Genomic DNA, 26,871 nt, shown 5'->3' on the forward strand with positions numbered 1-26,871 from the left:
AAGATTTTATAAAGTAAACATTATGATGTTATCATATTTTTCAGAATATAAATATATTTTAAACTTATATTATAATATAATCTATATAAAAGTTTGGAAGGATCACTTTTAAAGCTTCAAAAGCTTAAGCTTCAAATGATGTTAGTTTCAAAAACTCAGCTTTTAAGATTGAGATTTAGATTTTCTAGGAGTCAAGTTTTATACTATCACTAGTCACTTCAGCAACTATCTATCCCACCAGGATCCCATCAAACTGGTGACATTTGGGTGCCTGAAGTGAGGTAGATAGCTTCTGCGACTGTTGAACGTCGTTAACAGTTCGCTATCTACGGTCAAGTGTCCGCAGCTGGGTGCGTTGTAAACTTTATTTTGTTTTCAGCGGCAGTGCGAATAGCGTTAAAAATAAAATCTGTTATTACGTATAGGGTGCTTGCGGTTCCAGCTTTAAACGGTTAACAAAGCAGTTCGTCAAAAGTGAATAAAAGTACCAATTCCTAGCAAAATTTTAAAATGTTGATGTTGGATATCTTACAACCAGATAGAACCAAAAGGTTAATATTTTATGTAAAATAATTTCTCAGGATACATAATAAGTGCTATAGATTTGAAAACATTGGTAATTATGTGGCATATTTATGTGATTTAATGTGTAATTGCTGGTATCCCATGTTGGAGAGACTATTTTTCTCAAGGGAAATTGGTGAAAACCAAACTTAACTAATTTTAGATTGATTCCCTTCTGCTCTGAGAGATTATCAACCCATAAAATATGTAAATTTGTCTGAAGGTTAATATGAATTATGGCAAATGTACATTGCATGATTTAGTACCATTTCAATATAATATGATTAAAGACAAGTAAGTTCGTGTAATAGAGTTTTATATAGAATTCATAATTTTGTAGAGTATGTAATATTTTTGTTTCCTAGCAAAGCATAATTCACATTTTCTACAAGAGTATCCTTTATAATTGATAACAGTTAGAACTATTTTGCCCTTTTCAATTAATTAATAATTTTGTTCATGTAGGTATATATAGTACACTATTTCGGAAATCTCCCTGTTTCACTTGCATCGTGTAGATGGTATATACAGGGTGGTCCATTCAACTTGTTCACCCTCAATAACTTTTAAAGTATGCATATAATGAAGAAACTATTTATAGAAAAGTTGTATGGTTTGGAGGGATACATTGTGTAATGCGTATATTTTTTTACAAGTGAAGGCGTTTTGAAGATTTTTTTAAACGGAGTGCTATATTTTTATGCCAAAATATAGAAAGTGTTAAATTTTGAGTAAAAAGGTACTGATCATTATTAGCAGCAAATATAATAATTAAGGAATAATTTGACTTTGTTTCTCGAAAATATTCTGTGCGTAATATTAAGTTGGAGATTCGGGTAAAAATTTCTTTTAACGCCGTGGAGTTTATGTGACAATGGTTTTCAAGATGACTGATTCTGCGTGTGGAAACGTAATTGTCTGTTCTGTCCGTGATTCAGTATTGAAATTGTCATCAATGTTTATACGTGACTATCTCAGTAAGATGACAGCAAGTATTTTATAAATGAACTATTAACGGAATAAAAGTATTCGAATTTTTTATGTCATGTTTTACCAACTTTATTAGAAAATGTACCATTAAATGTTCGCATAGACATCTGATACCAAAATGATGGTTGCCCCGTATATTACGCACATCTAGCAAGGAAAGCGCTGGACAGATAATTGCCCAATCGGTGGATAGGTCGCGGTTGAGAATTTCTGTGGCCACCAGGTTCACTAAATCTAATATCGCCAGACCACTTTCTATGAGGTACATTAAAAAATATGGTGCATCGTGAATCAAGAACAACGCCAGAGAATGTGGAAGAACGAATTCGTGAAGCATGCAATACTCTCGCTGCACACAATTTAAAGTGCAGTTTCCGCGTTGATTAATAGGTTACATTAGTATATTCATGTGAATAGATACCATTTCGAACACCTACGTCAGTGAATGGAAGAAGCTCTACGAAAATCTTTGCCGGTATTGAATCTTCAATTTGATATTACGCACGGACCATTTTCAAGAAACAAAGTGAAATTATTCGTTTTTGTGAAATTATTAGGGCTAATAAATAACACCACTTTTTTACTGAAAATTTATTGCTCTTCAATATTGTGGCATACAAAATATTAAAAAAAGAAGGAAGTTGACTTTCATATCTCCGAAACGCCACCTTTATAAAAGAAATGTAATAATATGCATTACATAATGTGTTCTTCAAACTATATACCTTTTCGATAAAAAGTTTTTTTATACAATGCATATATTAGAAGTTATTGAGGGTGAATAAATCGCGTGGACCACCCTGTATGTGTAGTTTACGTTTTCTCTTCAATATTTTTTGTTTTGCCTATATTTTTTCAGTTTTATATACGTAAGTAAAATATTATAAATATTCATGTTTTCTGTACCTATAAAAGTAAAACATGTTTGCATATAAAACGAATCTTTTTGAAAAATCAACATTAGGTGAAAATATTATTATTTTACTCCGAAGAAAAACTGTTCTAAACATTTAAATTTTATAATAACAATTTACATTGAAGTATCACTTTTATGAAAGTGAGATCTGTAAGAAATTACAGTAAAAAGAATGGGGAACAATCTTCATGCTGACGTTATTATAAAAAGATACGACTAAACAATTAGTTTATCAGAAACCTTCTTTTTTAATCTGTATCCCTTATACCCTAATCAACCTTTTTCTCACATCCCATCATTCAAATTTCAAATTTCGTATTCTTTTATAAATCGTTTCTTCTTTCAAATCCTGTACCGTTACTACGAATACTAAAAACATTCCTCGCTTCACAATACCATTCTGCCCTAAAACATCCAGCATTGGCTAAACGACATGAGAAAACGTTTCCAATATCCTCTCAATATATTCCAAAACAGTAAAACTCCTGACCATTCGGCGAAGCGTTCAGCAAAGAAAATCACAAATACAAGAAAAAAGTTTGCAGTCGTCGGTAAAAAATAGTCCGAATCCAGCGTGTTTCGTATACGAACCGTAATTTTCTCGTTTCCCTTGTACCCGTCAGAGCACGAAGGGAAATACGGGACTCATGACTCGTCACGTGCGTCGACAGTCACGAACGATCCCCACCACGTCGGGTCGCCGAGATGAGGCAACAGAAGAAGGTGGACAAAGGTCATTGCGACGGTGAAAGGGTTAGAGGGGGCCGCGTGTACGTGCGCCGTAATATACGTCGCCCCGTGGTCTCGACCCTTTCCCTCGTATATAATCGCCTACTGCCCATTCTGTGCGCAGAATTGTTTACCCGTGCTTCGTTCCTGGACCACCGGTGACTTTCGATCGGTCCTCGTTACCCGCAACATCCATGCGTCCTGTTTTATGTGACGGGTGGCTAAGTGGCAGGCAGCTTGATTAGATCCAGCACGATTTCTTTCTCTTTTCCTCGAATAGTTTGACCGTTACTGTTTAAATTTAACGGATTGCATGGGCTAATTTTGTGGTTATTATAATAAACATTAATATTATTGTGTTATTACTTATTCCCTTAACTGTGACATACACGGGCACAACGAATTTACGAGAACCAATATTAAACCTTATTTATTCTTTTTTTAATTCTGGAGTACGGATTGGTTTTCGTATATATACGAAAAGCTTTTGTTATTAGGAATTGAATGGTAACAGTTTTGTGTTCATAAGCGAATGGGTATAGAACTAATACTTGATTTAATAGTCTCCAATAACTCTGTTTGAACTCGCCTTTGTGTGCACTACCCACAAGCTGAAAGTGCACAAGGGCAAAGGGAAAGCGTCCACTCGTGATGATTGGTTTAATAATTGTAACAACGGTGACATCTCGTTTCGACTCATTTTTGTTATTAGCCGAATCGCGTAATGAAGAATGCAAATGAAACAGAATAGAGTAGAGAGGGAGGACTCGGACCGAAATAAGAATCTAGTCCACAGTTGTTATATCGCAAATTATATTTCTTAATTCTAGTATCGTATTTGCAAGATGTTTAAAAATTCGTTTTCGCTTTCTATAATTAATATTTAAGTATTTTTATTCCTTTTCCGCCAAACAAAAGGCGATCCGATTTGCTTTAATTTTCCCTACAAAAACTGTGATACGATAGATAGATATTATATCTCACTTTGTTTCGTTAGTGTTCTTTGTTACGCGATTCGGTCAACAACAAAATCCGATTATCGCGATTGGATATTTCCCCTGTCCCTATGCACTTATAGCAGGTCGTTTGCTGAGCCGCGAGAGGCGTGCATATTTTGTTGTGCGTTCTGACAATATAAACATGTGCACACAGAAGAAGCTGGCCGAATTCACCAACAAACGAATATTACTCCGCGCTCCTTATTAATTATAAGTTCGAAGAAAGGACGTCTTCCGTTTACACGCACAGTGATACACATTATCCCGCTAAGTATACTATCACCGAGCGTAACTGGCACGGTTAAAACAATACTCGTGATGAATGTACGCTTCACGCAGCCCCTTGCGCGCAATTAATTATTCGCGACTATAGTGATTAATCGTGGTAATTTGAGCCAACGTGGGGGCTGAAACAGCAACAACGACGGGCAGAGTTACAAGCCTCGAAACCGTATTTAATAACGCGCCGCCCAACGCAGCGCGCTTTGCGCCAGCCGTTTTCCAAAGAAATCTCTGAATCCCTTCAGCACCTGTTGTCCGCTCCTCTTGTTCCCGCGTCAGCCCCTTTCCATCTCCTTGTCGCGATCGCTATCGCGTTCTCTTATCGTTTGCGGCGCCGTGTCGGAAATGGATGCTGGTCGATACCGTATCACGATGCGCTGTTTCCCTTACGATAAATTAATCCCGTAAGGGCTAATTGAAGCGAGACGCCCGTCAGTGATAAATAAGGTGTGACGTGACGAAGTAGCGACAAGCTTGACCGCTGCGGCCGCAGACGAACAAAAACAGTCTAATTTGTCTCTGGAAGATTGTCCTGGTTTCGCCCAATATCTAGATGGAATGCCATCTGGACCTTCCATATGTTGTCGATGGAATCGGCGGTTCCGCCTGAAACCAGAGGGCTGGGACTGTGATCAAGGGTGGTCTATATCAGATCGGTTTTCATTCACTGGGATTTTTGAGGATTCGAAAGTGGTTTCGAAAATCTGTATATTTTTAATCAGTACTATATCAGATTCATTCACTCGGCGACCACAATAGGTTCTTGTTTAATACCTATTTAATTGATTACTTTTAATACCTACTTAATACCTATTTAATTGACATTGCTTAATATTTTGTACAGAGATTATCTAGTTGCAAATAAATACGTTTGACTAATTAGAACTAGGTTTTTTAATAGATTTTCAGGAGTTTTAATGAAACATGGGGGTACGAAAATGTAAAACTATGAATACTTGTAAAAAATAAGTACTTACATAATATTCTTCGATGTTCTGCTATTACTGTGTATGCCAGGATTTAAATTTAGGTCATTTTTTAGATTATAACTAGAAAGTAAACAGTTTTCATAAAGCTTGCTACAGTACGTTATTCACTGGTGCATAAAATAGATTTTGTGATGTGGTGGTTTTTATTCAAATCAAATAACAATGTTTCAGGGAATTGCAATGTTTTTTCCTGTTGTATTTTCGAAAAAATATAGAAGTAGAGAAAACATCATGAAAAATAATTACAGTTCATAAAATTGTATAGCGTTAGAAAGTCTGATCTTTCTAATTTACTTAGATTTAGATAGACTAACTAACTTAGAAAGTTGATATCGTTTTTTTAATTATTTCACAAAATTTATTTTAATTCTTTTACTCGTTTGACCTTAGCGTCCAGAGGAAGTTTCTGCTTAAAATCAATATTGGATACATGAAGCTGCTAATGCCTCAAGTTTAAAGTAAATCGGTCTCGGGTAATTTCATATGTATCTCGAACGTTGGTCCTTTGCAAAGTTCTTACGCTTATCTTCTTCGCGAGACTCTCAAATGTTTCGAGTATCCGTATATTTTCTCGCGAAGAGGAAAAACGGAACGAATTATTTGGACGTTCTTTGGACACGTCCACTTTAACAGAATTTTTTTCCATAGGGAAGCTATTTGGGATATACGATCGCAAGCCAGATTTTAGTAGCAGTCTTTCCCAGAAGTTTGTGAGAAGCACATCTTAAATCTCGATGAAATATGTACGTGTATTTTCTGTTTTTTATTACTCAGTACCGTTTATTTCTTTTACTTGCCATTATGATATTTGAGAATCCGCCCATCTCTACAAAGGAAAAATGTATTTGTTTTACTGGAAAAATTTTTAGTGCAAGATTACGTTAAATACGTTGGTACCCATGATAGATACTGGAACTATCATAGAATTTATGTTTATAATTTTGTGGGTCAATACTCAGGTTATTCGATACATTTCGAATGATTTTGGGAATCGATTATTTGAACCATTAAATTTTTAATATTTGAGAAATTTTCAATTTTTAGAAACTGATTTTTAATGATTTCCGTTAAATATTGGAGAATATTCTTACTAAAGAGTTGCAATATTCTAGATATGGTATAGAATTTGTATTTCATAGTGTGAAATGTGCTATAAAGCATGAATATCCACAGTCTAGTAATTATTATGACGTACACGAAGCTTATGTCAGACTCGATCAGGTATTAAAATTGATGCATTGTAGCCTAATTATGAACGTGAACGAAATCAGTTTAACTGTAACAAAAGAAAGATTAAAGTTTTATTATGCGTAAAAAAGCGGAGGAAATGAAAGAGAGAAATATAATAAATCTGGATGAAAGTTAATTAAAAACTGCAGTAATCCAATGCATAAATGTAGTCAAATAATGTATATTGATACTGGTGACTGATACGGAATAAAATTGTATACCATCATATAACAATAACCATAATAACAATATAAATTATTACATTAGAACATAAATAATTGACAGTAATTGCAATTAAGAGTAATGTACATATAAACTATTTATGCAAATACTTTCATAGAAGAAGAATGTAGATACTACATCTCAATTGTGTAAAATATAAGTTCACTGACTGTAGCTCGTCAATTTACGAAAAATGAATTCTTTTTTAATCCTTAATTTCATATAAACACTTTATTTGGGTGTTCTATGATACAAATTAATAAGCAAGAATTATTGTTAATGTAACAATATCGTAACTTTGTAAAATGTTAGATGTCTTTCTTGCTTCGTATAGGGTGAGAAAGGTATACAATTTTTGGGGTACATACTATTTGCAAAAAAATAAAAGAAAAATAAATCTGTATCGAAAAATTAATGTTTTTGTAGATATATATTTTTCATTTCGGTTAATATCTTAGTGACAAACAATTTCTGATGCAGATGAATTACCCCAGAAAATGCAGAATGTCTTTGAAACTATTAAAATACATAGCAAAGAATATTTAAAAGCGTATGCATCTCTGTGATACGAATACGTGATATTCGCATGTAAATAGAAAGAGGATATGCAAATATCTCTTCCAATCACAGAAAGAAGAAAAGATAAGATATTCCATTGATTTTAGGCAGTGGGGTATCTTCTATAGTGAATAAATCATTCGTTTTATCTAGAATAAAAAATTATTCGTAGCTCTGAAAATATTAATCTTTTAACAGGTGCTCATTAAGCTTTTTTATTTTATTTATTAAATACTGTATATATGTAAAATTTGGTATCATTTCCATATCAGGGAGCATAATCGAGAAATTGTTTAGATCTTGTACGAAACTTAGTCCATGCCGATAAATAAAAACCACAAAGGAAATGTAATCCTTACGTTTTGCACTGTTCATCTCTTGATGTATGATACATTTTATATTTCTGACAAGCAAACAATGTTTATTATTAACTGATTTAACAAGATACATTCGATTCAGATTTACAATGCGTAAAAACGAATTGCGTACAATTGGTCCTGTTATAAACGTCGATGTTATGCACAAAACGATCGTTCCTCTAACAAGGGGCATTATACAATTAGCACACACTCATTTTTGCGCGCTTTCAATGTAGTATGCAACTTGAAAAAGTATTGGACATGTATTTTTTAAATGGGCAATCATTTACGTCGAAGGGATAAAAACAAGCTTCCGAAGTTGGGATTGAAATCGCCATTTTATGAAATATATCAAACACTACGCAATTTGGACAAAATTCAGAGTGCGGTTCGCGTATTTCTAAACTTCAAATTTCGCCGTATAAACTAATTTTCCAAAAAAACGGAAAATTCTTTTCAATCATATAATAAGAATTACTCTATTTTCTTCAATTTTCTTTAAGAAAAATTAATCTATTTTCATCGAAATTCAGACACACAAGCTACATAATTCGCGATTTCAACTTTCGTTGCCATAAAGCACACCTTGCATAATAAACAAATGAATATTTAAAATTCTAAAAATTAAAAAAATTGTTTAAATTTCTTCAGACAAATCACTATCCCAGAGATCCGTTCACACAACCGAACTTGCCATTCAAAAATATCCCTCACCCAACACCCAACAATTTCCAAAGCACTTAATAGAACAGATTTCCCATCCCCAGCCCTTAGCTGCTCCCGCCCCTACGAAATATCCGATCAGCAACGTATGAAGCCACGCACGTCAAACCTTCTTCCGAGAACTCCATCAACCTGCAACCACGCGAAAGCGATCGTGCGTCGATTAGGTATCACCTCCGGTAGGTCGATCAGGCTTCTCGTAGCCAAGTATTATCCTCTATCTTGGGCGCGTGGTGCCCGCACGGCGTAGACCTCAGATCGCTATCCGGGTTCGCCGGGGGCGCGTGTTCGCGATGCGGGGGGCAGCCCGTAGCCAGCGTTACGCGTCATTTTCCGAAAGGGCAGCCATCGGTCACCGGCGTCGCCGGGGTTGCGGTTAATCCAGTCCGTTGGTCGCGGTCGTGGTCGTGGTCTCGGCGCTGGTCGTGGTCGGAGACGTGCTCGCGGCCGGTCGTGGCGGATGAGGAAGCCGAGGAAGGACTGCGAGAAGAGAGAGAATCAAGAGGAGGAGGAGGAGGAGGAGCGACGAAGGAGGACCAGGAAGCGTATCAGTGGTGGCAGGAGGAGAGGAGGTGAGCAGAGGAGCGGGCAAGCGCAAGCGCCCGTCCGATCGATGCCCGTCTCCCGTTCGTATAAAGCGCTCGTCCTCGGGGGGCGCGCGACAGTTGGCGTTCCGCAATCGGAACATGCGCCGCGTCGCGGGTACAGGTTGTCTATCGTGTCTTTGTTCGTCCTCGTTGTCAGTGTCCGTCGCTGTATCAAACACCGAGCCCGCCGCGCTGTGCTAGCCCGTCGTCATTCGGTGACCGACGGTTCCCACGGGCTAATCATCGTTTTGCGCTCCACGTGTCGATACGTTGTCACCAGTTGACAATAACATCCAGCTGCTGGGGGATGCGAAAAACTGGTCGACCAATGCGGACCTTGCTCAAGCCACCTACGGTTTTCCGGTTGAGCTGCGTTGTTTCGTTGGAGGCGACATCGCCGATTGATCAGTGATTAACGGGATAGGAGAAGACACCGGATGAACCAGTGAAAGTGACAAGAGTATATAGTCCGGTAGAAGGAGAAACGGATTAGTGAAGAGGGTTCGCGTGAAAGCTACAACGTCCCCGCTGGGATCGCGGTCTTCTCTGCGTGTCTCCGTTTATCCGGGAGATTCGGTGCGTCAAGAGCACGGATGTTCAAGCTCCGCGCGGATTCTATTACGTAACCGACGCCGCGAGCTGTGAACGACACCCGGCCGCGCGCACCTGGTGAACGTTCCTCTTCTTCTTGGTCTTATTCTTTGGCTGACTTCGACGTTGTCCCGCGACGACTCCGCGCGTATCAGCTTCACTGGTCGCGGCGCGGCGCGTCACGGCTCGACGAAGCTACGGCTTGATTACTGGCTCCCTTCTCGCGACGTGTCAGCGACATTCGTCCCGGGCGAGATACATCCGGGCAGGCGTCAGAGCGGCGGTCACTGGACCGTCCGGCGGACGTCTCGACCGCCGTACGACGAGCCGCTGGAAACAGGAGGCGGAGGAGGAGGGGCTGTGGAGGTGGTGGAGGAGGAAGGCCCGTGGACGTGCAACAAGTTAAGAGGCCGCCGCCACCGCCGCTACCGTCGACATCGCTGCCGCCGCCAACGTCCTCGCCACGATGTGACATGGATATCCTAGCCGTAGCCTGCGCCCTCGTCGCCACGGCCCTTTACTGCAACACCCTGCAAGCGGGTTTTGTCTACGATGATCGGTGAGTCCCACCAAATGTTTGTCAACGCGCGCACCACACTTCTGATACGTACTGTCACCCGCGAGTTTGGTGGAACAGGTGATCTACCGCGGCATTCTTGTTCAAAAGGTTATATTTGGAATTTCATTTATGATTGTAACAGCCATTTGTGTTTGCTACTGTTTATCAGGCTGTTTGAGAAATTTTCTAGGTGACGTTCACAGGGTTTTATGAGAGTCTGGTTGAAAGACATTTTTAGAAAGTTATTTGATGGTTTTTGTTCGGAATAAGTTGAAAATATTCTGCACAGTTTGTCTATTTTGTGGTTCGTGACTGACATCTGCGGTTTTGAAGATCTCTCTTATGTATATATTTGTGATTCGTGACAGGAGAAATGGAAAAGCATGGGCATACGCGTGTTGGCTGATTTCTATGTTTGTAGAAAAATATCGAGATGATATTTTCTGGTTTTCATGAAACGATATAATGTAGTTCTTGTAGATATATTTGGTACAAACTTTTTTAATCGATCATCGTTCATATTGGAAATGGTTTTTGAAATTGAAGGGAGAAATGTATTTGAATTTGAAAATATTCGACAGCAATATAATTATTTTGTATACCGTTTGTTTGATTGTGCAATTTTGATGATTTCGTCTTACAGAACGTGCAAGGAAAGTAATATGTTTCTTCACTAAGCGAATATACGAAGCAAATATACTTTCCACGTAGAAATGTGCAGGGAAATGAATAAACATATGATTAGAACAGTTAACACAGCAATGTTGTTTGTTCAACGTGTTATTAACATACTGGATGCTAACATCGGAACGTTGTTGACGTAGCGTGTGATGACCCATATGCCACGCGTCGATGGTACGTCGACAAAGTATCGGTTAATAACCACCGCACACTCACAATCGTGAAATCAAAGACTGATGTTGCTTTTTATATAAAAACCAGAGACAGAAAGAAAAAATTTTCATTTTGATTTAATTTCTCTAACAAATAAAAATTACTGACATGCGGTATGTTACTAACATTTTCCTGATGACAGCGAATGTGTTAAAAAGAAATGAAAGTTTATAGTGTCGACCATAAAATAAAATTTCTTCTAGTTTTCATGTTTTTCAAGGATTTCTGAAATATTCTTCCCGTTTCTGTGTGTCATAATTTTAAAGGCTGTTTTTACCCTAGGTAATTCATCAATTAATTTCATTCGTCAACACGAATAATAATTCATAAAAAGAATGAATGTGATATATTTTTGACACAACTACCTTCTATCAAAATTTCATCAAAACCAAACGTCACTATATGTTGAAAACTTTGTAAAAAACGTCTCTATGAAAATGATAAACGTATATTATTTTTATAGTTATAATAAAACAACGTTACATTATGAAATAACCCCCAAGTGTTAGCCGCGATATTCACTTTTTCCCCGCTATTTCAATCACGTCTGAGCGACGTTATTTCAAGCCGTATGGTTAAAGAGATAGCAAATGCAGTAATTTAGAACTGCACGGTATAAATTTATAAGTGCCACTAGGCGTTAGAAGTAAAGGCAATACAGTCGGCAGCAGCGTTGGTTACCGCGTCCCGTCATGCGTTCGCGTCGTTCGCTGCAGGTAGCTTTTGTTCTTCAAAAAATATTTTTACAGTATTCTCAAGGGCTGTACAGTACTATTGTACGTTAATGGACGCTTGAAAAGCGGTGTACTCGTACGTTTGTATATCGGAGTTTTTCTGTGTAAAACAGAAACGGCACGAGTGACGGTAATTGTTGTGTTACGTTATAACTTTTTTTCATTCGTTCGTTCGTTAAGAAACAATTAGAATCCCTTACACGCGACAGCTGATTTGATCGAACGGTATCAAATTGGGTATTCTATTGCTATTTTATTGTCTAGACTGATCTGTCTTTACTCATTCGCACAATTAGCTTTCTCGTGTTGAAGAACGGCTGAAAGTGGCCGGGGATTAGTTCGGGGCTGTTAGAACGGACCTAACGATTCAACCCTTGCGATCGTCACGTGCATGACGCAACATCGTAAGGGAGCGTTTCGGTAGTAACGGCATTAAAATTCATTGCGATTGCCGCTTGCGCAAGACCGGCCAATGGTGACGATAATATCGTTATTTATTGCAATCGGCGCAATAGACACCGAGCGCGGAGAATATAACGGCAAACAAGCGCAAACACAATGAATAAAGGACAAGTCGCAGCTGGATAAGCTGATTTACGAGCCACCGCCATTTGCTCTGCGATTTCATTTAATCCGATTCTACTACGGTTTAGTTAATCAGATATTACTAATTACGCGGATGTCGGCGTTGCCTGCTGCAGTAGGAACGCAAATCATACGCCAGTGGATTAGCGTTTTCTCTTTTCGGCCGATCGGAAACAAATGTGTCATCCATCATCGGGTTTGAATTCCACTTTTGCGGGGATGGAAGGTGGAAATAAATTTATTGTATATCTCGGACGCACTCGTATATTTTCCCGATGTAAAGATCTTGCGCTGGGTCGTGACATTTTTTGGTGCTCGCGCGTGTTTCTAGCGGAGCGGTCCGCCGAGCTTTTGGTCTGTATTCGCGATTACAGTTCTCTCGTTTCGCAGCTAGACAGCTGGATACGGAACACCTAGCTCCTTCTCGGTGCTCCCCGTTATTATAGCATTCGGCATTCAGCACGCAGGACGCGGCCACGCCGGCCGGTTGTCCTATAATCCAAAGTTACTCCCACGATAAGCGTGCTTAATCCAAAGCTCTCGAATTCTGTGATACCGAATCCCTTAATTGAGTATCCCCTAATCTCCGGAACATCGTAGTTGCGGGTCGATCAGCTGCGAGGTCGGTGTGCTCACCGGCCCGGGCCCGATTACGTACTTCTGCCGTCATCGATGGGAATCTGTTGCGTCGTTATCACGGGACCGGTTCGCTCGGTCGCGCGACTCCGTGAACGGCGCGGCGTGCAACGGCCACCCCCGCGACCGATAACTTCCCCCTATCCATTGACAGCGCAGCTGATAACGCGTCGATTTATTCGCCTGTATTTTCGGCGATAAGCTCTCGAGCGTAAGAACCATGCCCGTAGTCTTCGTCGCGCCAAAGACTCGGATCCCTGCTTCGGCACAATCAATGGATTACGACATACTCGGTGGTTATAAATTTTGAAGATTGATATTCCACAAGATGAAATTTTGTAATAATACTTTCTTTAGTTCAGAGTTCTTGTAACCAAAAGATCGAAAAATTTTTGTTGCTTCACGTATTACTTTGATTCGAAAATTTCGAAGGGGCAACTTTGACGGATCTATAAATTAGAGAATTGGTAAAACCAAGGATAGTTTTGTTATCATCAATCTTGAAACTGTATAGGATAATAAGTAATTTTGTATGAGTCTTCGACTGTTATTCTTTAGAAAAATACTCGCTGTATAAGTTTTCCTATTCCTAAAAGATACGGAGTCGAGCATACTCCGCTTTCCAGGTGTCTTTTTACTGTACGAGAAGAGTAAGAGATTTTCATCCACGGTATCGAGATCAATAATTCATTGAAAAATAATAGATTTCCGTGGTTGCTTTCTATTTTGTAAAGCTCCTTTTTACGGTCACTGATTCCTCTGCGTCGGTTCGCAACGTTCCACGCTGCACGGAAGCCGATCGGAGGGCGTAATGGAATAACGCGAGGACGGAATGATCGTACGAATCAGTTTATTCTGGTGGACGCGTTAGAAATCAACCGTGCAGCCCATTCTAATGGAATTGCTTGTAACGGTTGGCCCGGTGATCAAACGTTTAATCGGCGAATACATTAGAGTGGCCGGGCCTACGAGCGACGGATCAGCGAGCGAAGGGCGCCACGTATCTCTACGTCGCATCCCGACGCTCCCAGCGGAACCTTAAAACCCAGGTAATAACGAAAAACGGGCGGGTGCATTAAGCCGAGATAATTTTTCATCCATATCCGCCCCATTAGCGGTCACCTCGTTCGATGCGACCGCCAAGGCTAAAGCAGCCAATGCGCCCGTGGCGACCATAATCAAGTCGAGTCCAGTTATTAACGAGAGTCCGGCCGAGTTTCCACCGTCGTCCTTTTTGTCTCGTTTTCGCTTCCTCCTCTATCCCGCTTCTTCTCTCTCTCTCTCTCTCTCCCTCTCCCTATTTCTCTTTTCACCCCCTTCGCACCCACCATCCCAGTCGGTCGCGACAATTGCAAAAAAGTTCCGCGACAACGACGCCTCGCGACCGCGAAAATTCTCTTTCGCAAACTTTCTGACGCCCTGTCGCTGCACATTAATCTTCACGGGCTCCTGCACCGGTATGATAATAATAATGACTCGTGTTTACTACTTACTTATATTCTTAATAAATGTATACTGCACTGTCTTACGACTCCATTTTGTAATTTAATTAGGCCGGGGCTGGAAATTTGTGTTTCAGGTGCGGTTGCAGGTTGTTTTGTCTCAAGGGAGAGAAATAGTAACTTGCGAAGTTTTTATAAATCTGTTTGATTTATTGTAAAGTTTGGTATTTGGAATTGTAATTAGGAATACGGGGGGTGAGACGACTGTAGTGTTGGGTAGTAAACGATCTTAATGAATTATATAGTAGTAAATATAACGTACTTAGATAAAGTAAAACAGTTTTAAGTTTAATATTTCAATGTTTTGGTAAATATGTGATTTTATTTGTCACTTTCAATTAAATGAAACCAATAATTTACTATTAATAGGGCTACTTACATCTTAAATACATGTTGAAAATCAGACGTGTTATAATCAAGCAGAAATAAGTGTTGTTAGTTTAAGGGCTGGTGCATGGGTTTCATCCAAAATGAATGAAAATAACTTGAAATATTTGAAATAATATGAGTTCGATGCGCAATACACCGAAACTGGATGCCATTAAAATTGTATTCAACTGATTATTGAAATAAAATTCCTATTTTTCTGTGATTTATTTTATATAATATTATTTAATTGATAACGTGTTTAGGAAATAAGTTATTTTAATACTTGTTAATTTATTCGGAAAAATATATTTTGTTATTTAATTGTACAAGGAAAATAAAAATATATTTTATGGCACCTTGAAGTCTTATTTCGAACACAAACTTTTGGCGATATTTACTAATACCTATAAAATGAAAATAACAAATAGAGAAGTCAAATAATTACTTCAATGAAAATAAATTTTAAATAAGTAATATGCTTAAATTACATAATCTTGTTTTGAGCCATGGATTGTTTGAAAACATTATATTTGCCAAATATTTGATTGCTCTGAATAATATCAAATAACGAGTAATTACAACTGCCTAGATCTCAAAAACAACATTAAGTATTTACAGTAAGTTACTTTTCAAATATAGCCTCCCCTAAATAATAAAGTAAGTGATAGAAAAATATAAATTTTATTCTTAAAATTTATTATTAAAACTTGATGAATGTGTATATTGAATATATAAAATCCGATGTTTACGCAACAAATCGTTTGGAAACAATGTATTCCTCAAAATAGGATATCGGAGTTTATTTGCATACATCATTATTTCCACATAAATGCACCTTTCCCAGTAATGTCATTATTTTCCCTTTTCACATGGTATTTCCAATTCAATTAAAAGTTTTCAGCCCTGCTCTATTCTTATCGAAATGCAATATAATGACTATAAATGCGTCAACAAGAATCATTGATCTAATACAAAAGGAAACGAAAAGTTATTCATAAAAACGAACACAGGTACAATACTTCAATTAAAACATTCTATGAATCACATGCATTATTTGAAACAATTCAATAAACAAATAAATCCTTCATAAATAATGAATACTTCAAAATAAATTTCCCGAATGCATTTACATACAACATTACTTCCGAATAAATTTACTACCCATTTTCGTTAATACATTTATTTGTCTTCTCTACTTACTATTCCCATCACGAATAAAAAATGGCCAACCATGCTCCACACGAACCCAACCTCTATAACGCCCGTATACAATGATCGTTGTTCAAATAATAGACGAATCGAAAAATTATGCATTAAAAAAACTGAAAGCACCGTATTCCCGTCTTTCTTCGTCAGCAAGCTAAAACATTTCAACGGTCACGGGTATCAAGAGCATTATGCTCGTCTAGCGGATGATAGAGAACCAAACCACGCGTACAGCATCCGTTCCCAAACCAAATTCGCGGCCATCACCGACAGCGTCCGCTGCGAAAAGGGAATACCACGGGTCTGGGTAAAAAATGAAGAAAAGTTTGTATGATAAATAGGAGATACGGGATCCGAAGATCCCGTCCGGGGTTATCCGGCGCATAGGTTTTACCCGAGGAGTTTACCGTCTCGAGAGTTTATTCCGGCCGCGGCGCGAGGCTAGGCTTGGCGCGCGCCATGCTAAAACTCATGGGATAATAAAACTGCCGTATTTTACTGCGCCGCAGCGACCACAATGCCTTACCAGAGAATACTGCGGCATATTTATTTGCTTCTGTCTTCCCTTCTCTATTTTTTCGGCGCTACGAAGAAGCAGAGGGCAAAGGGATGCGCGACAGGGCAAGAAGAAGAGAATGGAGTAGCATGACCATTAAAGGGCAGAGAGTGGTTTGGAGGGTGGAGACAGCACGGTAGAAACTTTTCGTTACCGTCTTACTCGTCTAGTCGGCCTAATCTCGTAGACGGACGCACCTCGAGGATATTCGTTGGCGCAGCTGCATGCGATGCGTTATAAGGGAAGCTTTCCCGCGCACCCTTTATGAGGCCGGAATAAGAAAAGTTGTGCTGCGCGCGTTGGGGTCGAGGCTCAGCACGTTCTCTTTCTGCCGCTGAATAATACCACAGCGTTCGGCGCGGCCGCGCCACTCAGTCGCATGAAATGTAAAACGTCGCATTACTATTTCAGTTTCGCGCGGACTTTTTCGCAGAGGGTATACACGCCTTTCCGGGAATGCGTGTAAATAATTGACGAGCCCTTAGAACGACACTCGTATCCTCAAGTCAAAGCAGCCGCGCGTTGCGGGGCTGTAGGACGCGCGAAATGCATGTCATACTAGATATCCCCCTTCCTTTCTGACGTGTTCGACCCTCCGTCTTAACGGCTCCGAAACGATGAACGCAATCTCGCGCGTATGAATAATCGAAATCGATTACGGGGCCCTTGTTTTCCGCACGTTCACCCGCTGCCACCTCTTTGTCCTCCTCCCGTCTCTGATTCGCAAAAACATTGGAAGCCACCGGGGAGGGAGTTCGAGAAACGCCATCTTTTTCAACGCTGCTAGCGACTGAATGGAGGAAAATAACAGGTATAGCCCCGAGTATCTGCGATGTTTATGTTTCCGTTAAATAATGGAATTAAATTGTGCGCGTTTTCCCCGCGCGCTTGTTATTTCACGCTACATCCGTTCCATGGGACTCGAGAGTTCGTTTTTCCACGTTGCAAAACTTTTCGCCGTGGGAATTATGAAGCGGAATAGGCGAAGAGCAGGGGATGAAGAGAAAAAATAAATTCGTCGTTTCGTCGATGGACGGAACTCGTCGACCGAGAGGGTTGTTGCCACAACGGATTCGCCTGTCGTGGTCGACGCGTCCGCGTAATCGGCGCCGGCCCCCGTTGTTCGATGACGAATCGATAATACACGCGATAATCCATTATTGCACAATATGAAAAATTACGGGCGAGCCGGCCGAAGCGAAAACGATTACCCAGCTGCGTCGCATTTGGTCCTAGATTACGAGTATCTACCATTTGTACCGGGCCGACGGTCGTTCGGGGAATATTAAAAAATTGTATCGCCGGGGCCGGCGCGCGTAACGGTGAACGCCGAGCGAGAGAAACGAGAATTTCCACTCGAATTAACCCCCGTGCCATCCCCTCCGTGAGCGCCGTTTCGTTCGCCGTCACCCGCTTTCCCCCCGTGGCCGGATCCATAATGGTGGACGCTGTGTCTGAAAACAAAAAGCGCGTGAGAGACAAAAACGAGCGATAGGCCGATTCTCTGCCGCTCTCCTCTCTAGATCTTGGATCGTATGCAAATCCACTCGTTGTTCCGGCCGCGTTGTCGATTGGCGACGACAATGCGTCTATCGGGATAAACTTCAGCCGCGAGCGAGAAACTTGTCCGAGCGTCACCGCTTTGAAATTTCAATAATTGGCTACGTCTATTGAGACCATTTCGACGATCTCTCGCGTGCTCGGTGTTCCGCGCAACTGCGACCGGATGTGTCTTTGAAATTGTTGATGGAAGAAATGGTCACGAGGTAAAGTGGAATTGTTGGGAACGGCACGTGATCCGTTCGTACTTTTTATGTACTCTGAGCTGGCTGCGCGTTGAGAACGTTTTACTGCGTGTTCGTTTGAAATTGAATTGTGTACCACGTTTATGTCCATAGGTGAATGAGGATTCTTTAACTTTGGAGGGAAGTATCAAGTTACTCTCAATTTCAGGTCTCTTTGATTAGGTATTTCTAAATATTAAAAGATAATGTTGAATACTTGAATGATCCTTCATCACATTTTATACACTTTTGTATTTTTCTCCCTGCGTTAGATAAAACAAGAGTAATGTTTTATTTAAAAAGGTTTAGTTATATTTGCTGAATGCATCCAGAAGCGAAGAAATTAAATTTTCTGTATAATATGTTCCAATTTAAACTATTTAATTTCGTCGTGTAACATGTTTTCTATTAAAGTATAGATAGTTTTAGTTGTATGGGATACTTTGTGTACTATGCAACATTGCTTTAACATGAATGTGTGTTTGAAGGAATTAAATTACTAAAATATCACGTTACTCGAATATCCCATATTCAAATATCATTGAATAGAATTTAAAAAAAGTATATATTTTATTCAGAATGTTGTTTCTGTCTTGCCTTCTTTGCTTTTATGAATATACTTCTGATTTTCTCTGTTTTTTACTGACACTTTCGTATTGAGCATCAGCTTCCAGCTTCATTAAGGTACATCATCCAGCATCGATAAATCTATCACCGCATCCATCTAAACCACGTGTTCCGCATAAATATCCAATATGTCACAATGTTGAAACTATTCCATTGGATGACTTTTATAAATCGACTGGCCGTTCAGTCTATAGTGCTTTTTCTGCTGATGACAAATTCTAGCTATTTGTCACGCGCACCATGCCTCCCTTCGATCGGTTGCTCCTATTAAAAGAATAGAATCAAATTTCATTCTATTCAAGGTTAAAGCTGCGATCGTTTATGAAGCTCCTACAAGTGTGAAATGTAATCGCGAAAGTATTCTACTTATCTGCGTACATATCACAATCGATCTGACTAACAATCCGAGTTTATTTAAGCATGAAGTAACAAGTACATACAAGTTTCCCTCGCGAAATTCAGGAAAGTCTAACGATCGCTCTACTAGGTTATGGTTCCATTCGATCCACTACTGAAAGGGAGATTGTCACAGGTACGAATTTACTTTCAAAGTTATCAACAGTCGGAAGTTATATTTGCAATACGCCGTTCGTCGCGATACTGTACAAATCCCTGTGACGCGATTAACACTTGTACCATCGCAATCAGAAATTTTGTACTGATTAACAGATTATGATATATGAAACAACTGCAAATCGAAAAAGACGATTCCTGATTAATGTATGAAAAATATGATGGCGTTTGGTACGAGGCAGATTGTAATAGGAATGCTTATATGACTGGTCCTTCACCTGCGATAACAAAATGTCTATTGACAAGTTCATATTTCGGAATTTGGTGAAAATACACTGGATTAAAAATATATTTGCGCACTCATTTTTGTAACGATTTTGTGTGAGAAATAATATTAACTAGAGAAATTGGTCAGTGTACATTATTTACCAGAAAAATAATGAAAATTTTGTGATCAGAAAATTATTATAACATTTGCCATTATGTTTGGTAACTGAATATCTACAAGGAAAAATATTTGTGTAGCGATGCTACGTTAGTATTTACTTAGAAAGTTAACAAAAATAATAGAAAACAGGAATGATTTTAAGTTAATTTACTTAAGGAAACTTACATGCTTTACCACTGTGATGATATAGTACATACGAATGTGATGTTTATTTAATCACTTTTCCCTTGCCAATATTCTCTGATGTAGGTTTATGAGAACATTTAAATGATGAAAATGCTGGAGAAACGTACAAAAAAGTTGGCTGTACAGTAAAGTATGATGGAAAAAAGCACTGAAAGATATTTATTCAAAGTTTAGAAACGATATTGTCGTCGTATAGCTGTATTCGAAGAAATTCTTCTTCAGGGTTTAATAAAAAGTCTTTTTGATATAGATCCAAGCGGAATTCAATATTTTTCATCAAATTAAAGTCCCTTGTCGTGTGCAATCGATCAGATATTTCCCATTTTATTACCGATACAAAACAAGATATTTTCATGAAAAAGCTACCTACATGCATGTGAACAGGATACATCAGTCGAATGTCGACAATATTCGTTTTCTATTGATGGTTGCTTGTTGGTGATGAGCAAATTGTATCACTAGCAATGTTGATTGGTCAAGTAACTCCACGCTAGAAATACATGTGAAATCTATTTGCTCGTGACGTGCAACTGTTTAAAAATACCATTTTATGAGATATTCAACTATCTAATTAAAATATTCTTACCTGTCACCTTTTAATTGGAGCAGGATACAGTTTGGTAGTAAACCGCTCCATGGAATATTCAAGCACTAATGTATTATTAGGCGTTTGTGAAATGAATAACTAAAACGTTGGTGAAATTTCATGTTAATTTCTCTAGAAACACAGCTTGTACACAAGACACTAAACAGTGATGACTGTTCTATGCATATTTATGAAACTATAATACTATCATGGAAAAATTAATTTCATTCATTAAGACATTCGTTCAAATACAAATAATATAAATGTTTTGTTAATTTTTATTGATATTCTGGTTTCAATGTCTATCTTAAAATCTACGATAAAAGCATATAGATTGTTTTGTAAAGACTCTACAAGTCTGACCATGAAAGCGTTAAATCATTTCATTACGATTCCAGAAATTAACGGATTTTTTTGGATCACGAATTTAAAAAACCGGTTTTTTCACATTATCTTCTATCCTTATACTATTAGGAATGTACTTTCAACAAGATTTTATATAATTCAAACACGTGTGGATATAATAAAGATTTTAACCACTTCGGTACGAGCATGGACTGTAGTTGACAGCCACAGATGAAGGTGCACAGTCGAGCGTGCAGTTTTTTATTTCTGTATCTTCCGTTTTAATTTTTATAATTCTTAAACCCATAATGCATTCTGACGCGTCAAGTGAAGACACATTTAACAATACTTAACATAATATTCAAAAACTTGTCTTATTTCTTCATGTTACGTAAATAAAACAATAATTTTCAATTAAATTTTCAAAACCTTTTTGTATCAAAATAAAATTATGAACATTTACAAATACTGTATTAAAAACACATGCTATGCTGATTTACATTACAAGTAAAGTTGCTTGTAATACAAAACAAGTTTTCAGTGCTTCGAAGCTTTCTTCATCACAGCTCTGCAAAAGAGCAAAGTGGAATCGCCGTTAATGCATAGCACAAACTATCGTGTGGACGGTGAGTGCCGGCGGTGGTCAACGTTTCTCGGTCTGTGAGCGTCGTACCGAAGTGATTAAGAATTAACAATTACACATTATCGTTATACATTAACACCGCATTATTTCATTCGTTTGTAATTACTTATAATTTCAACGAATTTATTCTTAAAAATATAATTCTAGATCTAATCATAACACCTATAATAAAATAAAATCATTTCACTGGATTCTAACAAACACAAAAGTTACAAAATATTCATCAATTCTCCTACATATTTCATACGGCAAGGAACACCACGATTCGTAACATAAGAACCGATAAACAGCACGGAAATCTAAAAATGTTTCTAGTCCATTCAAAGTACATGAAAATATAAAAAAATTCAAGATTTCATACTCTTTAATTTAAAGAAAGGGAATACACACAGAGAACTTTCTTCAATTGTAAATAAAGTTCCAGTTCAAGTTATCGCCGAGTTATTTTCACAATTTCTGTCTACCTTCGGCAACTATTGTTTCAAAGTCATTGTCCGTTACGCGCGCGACGCTGCACAAGCGGGCGTCGCATATTCGGGGAACGGGAAATAACGAATAGATGGGATGGAAACAAAGAGACGTCGCCGTGTTGCGTTGAACGCACCCGCGGCCACGTTCGAGCGCGTCATTTGGCCGCCGGCTAAAATTCTTGCAATTCTGTCCCTGGAATATCAGTTTATTTATTCGTACATACCCGGACCTACGTTTATGTATGCGTTCGAGCTTGCGCGCGAATAAGCCATCGTGACACGCCGCGTGTCGCGTCGTTTCGTGGCGCAGGCAGCCAGCCGGTCGGTGTTCATCCTGTATGTCGAGGATCGATGCGTTTTATCACGTCAGAAAGACTGCCACGGACGCTACAAGAAACCCAGATAATTAATTACCTCGCTGTTGGTCTGGATAGGACTGCAGGGCTCGAATGAAATACAACGGATCGCTAATGAAGCCCGTTCACGAAGGAAATAAGGAAAATTCGACGGTTGCCCGTAAAGGGGTGTTCTTTCAATAGGAAAGATCGAGCCGAGTGTCGGCCGGAAATCCTGCGCGTTTCAGGATGGAATCGGTGAACAATATTCTTGGACAATAGTTCGTAGTCTTACAAGAGATGCGCGGTAAATTGGATGCGCTGACTTTTTATTTTAATAACGCAACATGAAAATTTCGTTGCACTTTATTTATGCTGTTTTTGTATTTTGAGGGAGATACTACGTTTTTAATTTGTGTTGCTATTTTTATTTATCTGTTTGTTATTTGTAAGCTACAGAAGACGGAAAAATGATATGGTAGACGCCACTTTATGGAAATCACTTTGTTTTATCGGTATACAAGTCGTTGAAGAATTTTCATCAAAATTTGTACGTACGAAGCACAGTATTATTTATTAAACATAACGATAAAGGTATAATAAATAGACGGATTAATTGTTAGATTTGTTAATATGTTGATTTCTAATATGCTTATCAAATAAATGATAGTATCTGAAATCTGTGTTTGAAATAACATTTAAAAACAAGCAAACTACATTTAAATTTTTTATATAGATCTAATGATCTTTGAGATATCTGAGAAAATATATTGCTAACATGAAAACCTTCGTCTTAAATACTTTTTCAAATTACATATTATATTTCCAATACATAAGAATTGGTTTATGGGCTAAGAAAGTGGTGAAATCGCTAATAGACTATCTCTTAGAAAACTTGGCGATCGTGCCTGCTGCAAGGTATATAATGATGAAAATAAAGCATACAGTAGATAGTTTATAAGTATCTCGACCTATAGGCACCATTTCTTAAGGTTCTGATACGTCGATCGCTATTGAGTTGATACATTATATCCCAAGATACTTGTGAAACATTTGAAACACAAGAATAACGAACGTATATTTACAATATACCCCTAACAAAGTCTTGTCAATTTATATCCATCCGATTGAGTTTCAAAGTTGCCACAAATCGTACAGTATATTATGAACAATAGCCAATTTCTGTCCGCATGGTGAGTACAAAAGGCAACCAAAGGGGCGATTAGCATACCGACGAATCTTTGTTCAGCACAATTTTCCTTCGTGATCTCGACAAACATCTAGAAGGAGTCTGGGGTTTCTTGTTGTTCGTGGTTTCGCCAGCAAAGACGCTGAATACTAGCTGCACGCGTTTGTGCGTCCCGGAGCCTTTCAGATCGTGCCTGTAGTGTTCGCTGACCATCCAATACCGCTAAGAGGTTTCTGCAGAGGAAAATCTTGCTTTCGGGACAAAGAGTGATCCGACAGCGAAATGGACCCGAACCAAATGCGAGCGTAGCGGCAGCTCCGTTTCTAAGCTGGCAGCAACGAATAGATGAATATGCGGCGCGTGCTACGGTTTAATTGAGTGACTAGGACGAGCAGGACGAGCAAGCGTACTTCGCTTCACTCGAGGACCGCATACAATCAGTGGAACCGGTAAACTGATGCGCGGACAGGGCTGCAATTACATTGCGCGCACTGCGGAACTAATTAGCCATGGTTAACTTGAGCGGTGTTATTTGACGTAAGACCCCGCGACACGACACCGGCGCGACGTGGCGGGTACACCGCGTCCTACTTAATACAAAATCCTTGTGTTTCACTTGTGATCAATTAAAGTTAACGCGGCGCGCGCGAACGTTGCCTCTCATTCGCTGTATGTGAATTCCCGGCTCGCAGAGATTTTCTTTCGCTCTGTGGAACATGCAATCGAATCGGAAAAATTGCAACACTGCGAAATCGCAACGCGGTCAAGATAATGGAGCGAATAAATTCTTTGTTGCGTGTACAACGAACGAAAGACTAAAACAACGATTACCAAAGGAGCTGTTTAATTAGATATTTAATATCCAATTAGCTCCTCTCGACCGTGAATAACTGCTTCATCCTCATTAAGGGGGTATTCCCATTTGGAAACGCGAATAATGGGTAGTTTTTATGATTCCCCTTTTTTAACGGAATGCAACGTGTAAGCTCGCTGTTTTTTGCGGTGTATTCACGAATATAATAACTTGCGTTTATTTCATTGCATGAAACTTTTGTAGAGGAAATCTGATCATCATTTAACGTGCTTCGCGTTGAATTGTGTTGGATTAAATTTTGAGTGCTCGATGCTAACCAGAATTGTATCTTTTGTGTTCGTTTGATGTGTAAAAGCCGGTATATCCAGGTTGTATTAACAGTAAATCCATGTGAAAGTAAAAATTGGCCTTTCGAAAAACGAAAAGTTTTTGATTCTGAAACGTTAAAAAATATCGAGTTTTAATTATGAATTGAATGTGCGCTTGATCAACAAGATGAGGTTGATTAATACTTGAAATTTGGAAGGTATAGATTTCAGAACGGCAGATATTTTGCTAATTATACCTGTTAATTGGACGGATTTCAGAGTTCACCGTTATCAGGTTTAACAATTTATGTCGACTTTGATGTAATAAGAGGTATAAATACACATACATATATCCTATTTAACATCCTCTATCTGGGAAACTTCTTATTTCTAGTTTATAATTAGTCGGAAAAGTTTTATAACAAATCAAAAGTAGAAGATAAAAGTAGACGAAAATGTTCAATCCCAAAAATGTGGAGCCTGTCGTTGAATTTCTTAAGCGTGCCTATTATATAAAAAAAGGCTGTATTTTAGAAAACAACGAAAGTGCATAGTCATTATAACGTTCAAAAATCTACGCTTATCTTAAAATATTATTACTTCTACATTCGCAGTCAAACAGTTAACAAAATTGTTCCGGCACGGTTTATTTAGCTTAGACGAGGAAGTAAATTTTGGAAGCATTTTATTGTTAGCTGCAATCCTTAAATCCGGTATCATAAATGACCAGCTGTCGAAACTAACATGTCATTAAAAAGCGGCAGCTCAACCACCTAAATCCCCAAGCGCACAGCCACCGGTACCTTTGCAGGTCAGAAGGGACAACATACCCCCTACCTCCACTACTAGTAATGTGGGCGTAGGTCAAAACCATAACTAGCAACACCCCGAGTGTTTTTAGTTTCTGATTTGTCACTAAGGACACCGCCCTATCTCTGTATTTTTATATATATAGAGAGACATTGACAGACATACATCACAAGTTCATAACAATCACACTGTACTCACTGGACAACACACACACTTTAACTTTGTAAACACATACACTTCCTTTCACTCAATATTCAACAAATACAGTCCACTTTCGAACGAGAAAAGGAGAACCCTTTTTTCCTCACATCCATTTCACACAAGGTTAATTCGGCGTGTGAAAGTGTTACGCCAAGTCCACTATTACTGCCTGGACAGCGTGCACGAACAAAAATCTGAAAAAAGCCTGCGTTTCTCACTCGAAGTATAGAAATATTAATTTACGTTCCATAAGCGTCGCTATTTTTATGCACAACTGTATACTTACGCGGAACGAATGCGGATATGTAGGTTAACGATTCGGGGAACGGAAAGTGCGAAGGGAATAGGAAGCGAGTTGCCACGCAAATAGATCGACCGTTCCAATCGAATGGAATGGGCTGCCTATCTTGAATCGCTTTCCTTCGTTGGATATCATGCGATTATGAATTGTCGAAAGGCCCGGTGAAAGATATCAGGATTCTTCATCGGCGATCGCAAATTGAATATTTCGCGCGGTTCGTGCGAAACGATGATATAATCAAACCGATTGGCCGACGCCAGCTGGTATCGCTGCCTCTGGCTCACGCTCTTCCATTTTTTTCTCTCGTTCCTCCCTTCCATGAAATTAGCGGCCGTTGGAATTGGAACGAATCGACGGAAGCCGTGCGGAGCCATTTTTACACGCGTTTCCTGGGTCATCCGTTGTGAGGTCGTGAAAATAGTTATAATAGAAGAATCAATTCCGAGCGAACTGCGCGTTCGCCGCTAATGAATTCAGCCGTGCGATTTATTAATCTATAAATTCGTCGCAATCAGCCGAATGCTTTCCGCGG

At 38.9% G+C, this 26,871-nt stretch overlaps 1 protein-coding gene across 1 annotated transcript in view; it reads left to right on the forward strand.

Moving 5' to 3' along the window:
* The first annotated feature begins 8,910 nt into the window (after positions 1–8,910).
* Positions 8,911–26,871, forward strand: part of Tmtc2 (Transmembrane O-mannosyltransferase targeting cadherins 2) — a 405,887-nt gene continuing 387,926 nt past the window's right edge. Inside the window, exon 1 of the mRNA XM_031986461.2 lies at positions 8,911–10,297. Within this exon, the coding sequence (XP_031842321.1) occupies positions 10,212–10,297 (86 nt within the window). The 5' untranslated portion in view covers positions 8,911–10,211. The remainder of the gene's footprint in view (positions 10,298–26,871) is intronic.

Source organism: Nomia melanderi, chromosome 9 (genome assembly GCF_051020985.1).
Source record: "Nomia melanderi isolate GNS246 chromosome 9, iyNomMela1, whole genome shotgun sequence".
NCBI classification, from domain to species: Eukaryota; Metazoa; Arthropoda; class Insecta; order Hymenoptera; family Halictidae; genus Nomia; species Nomia melanderi.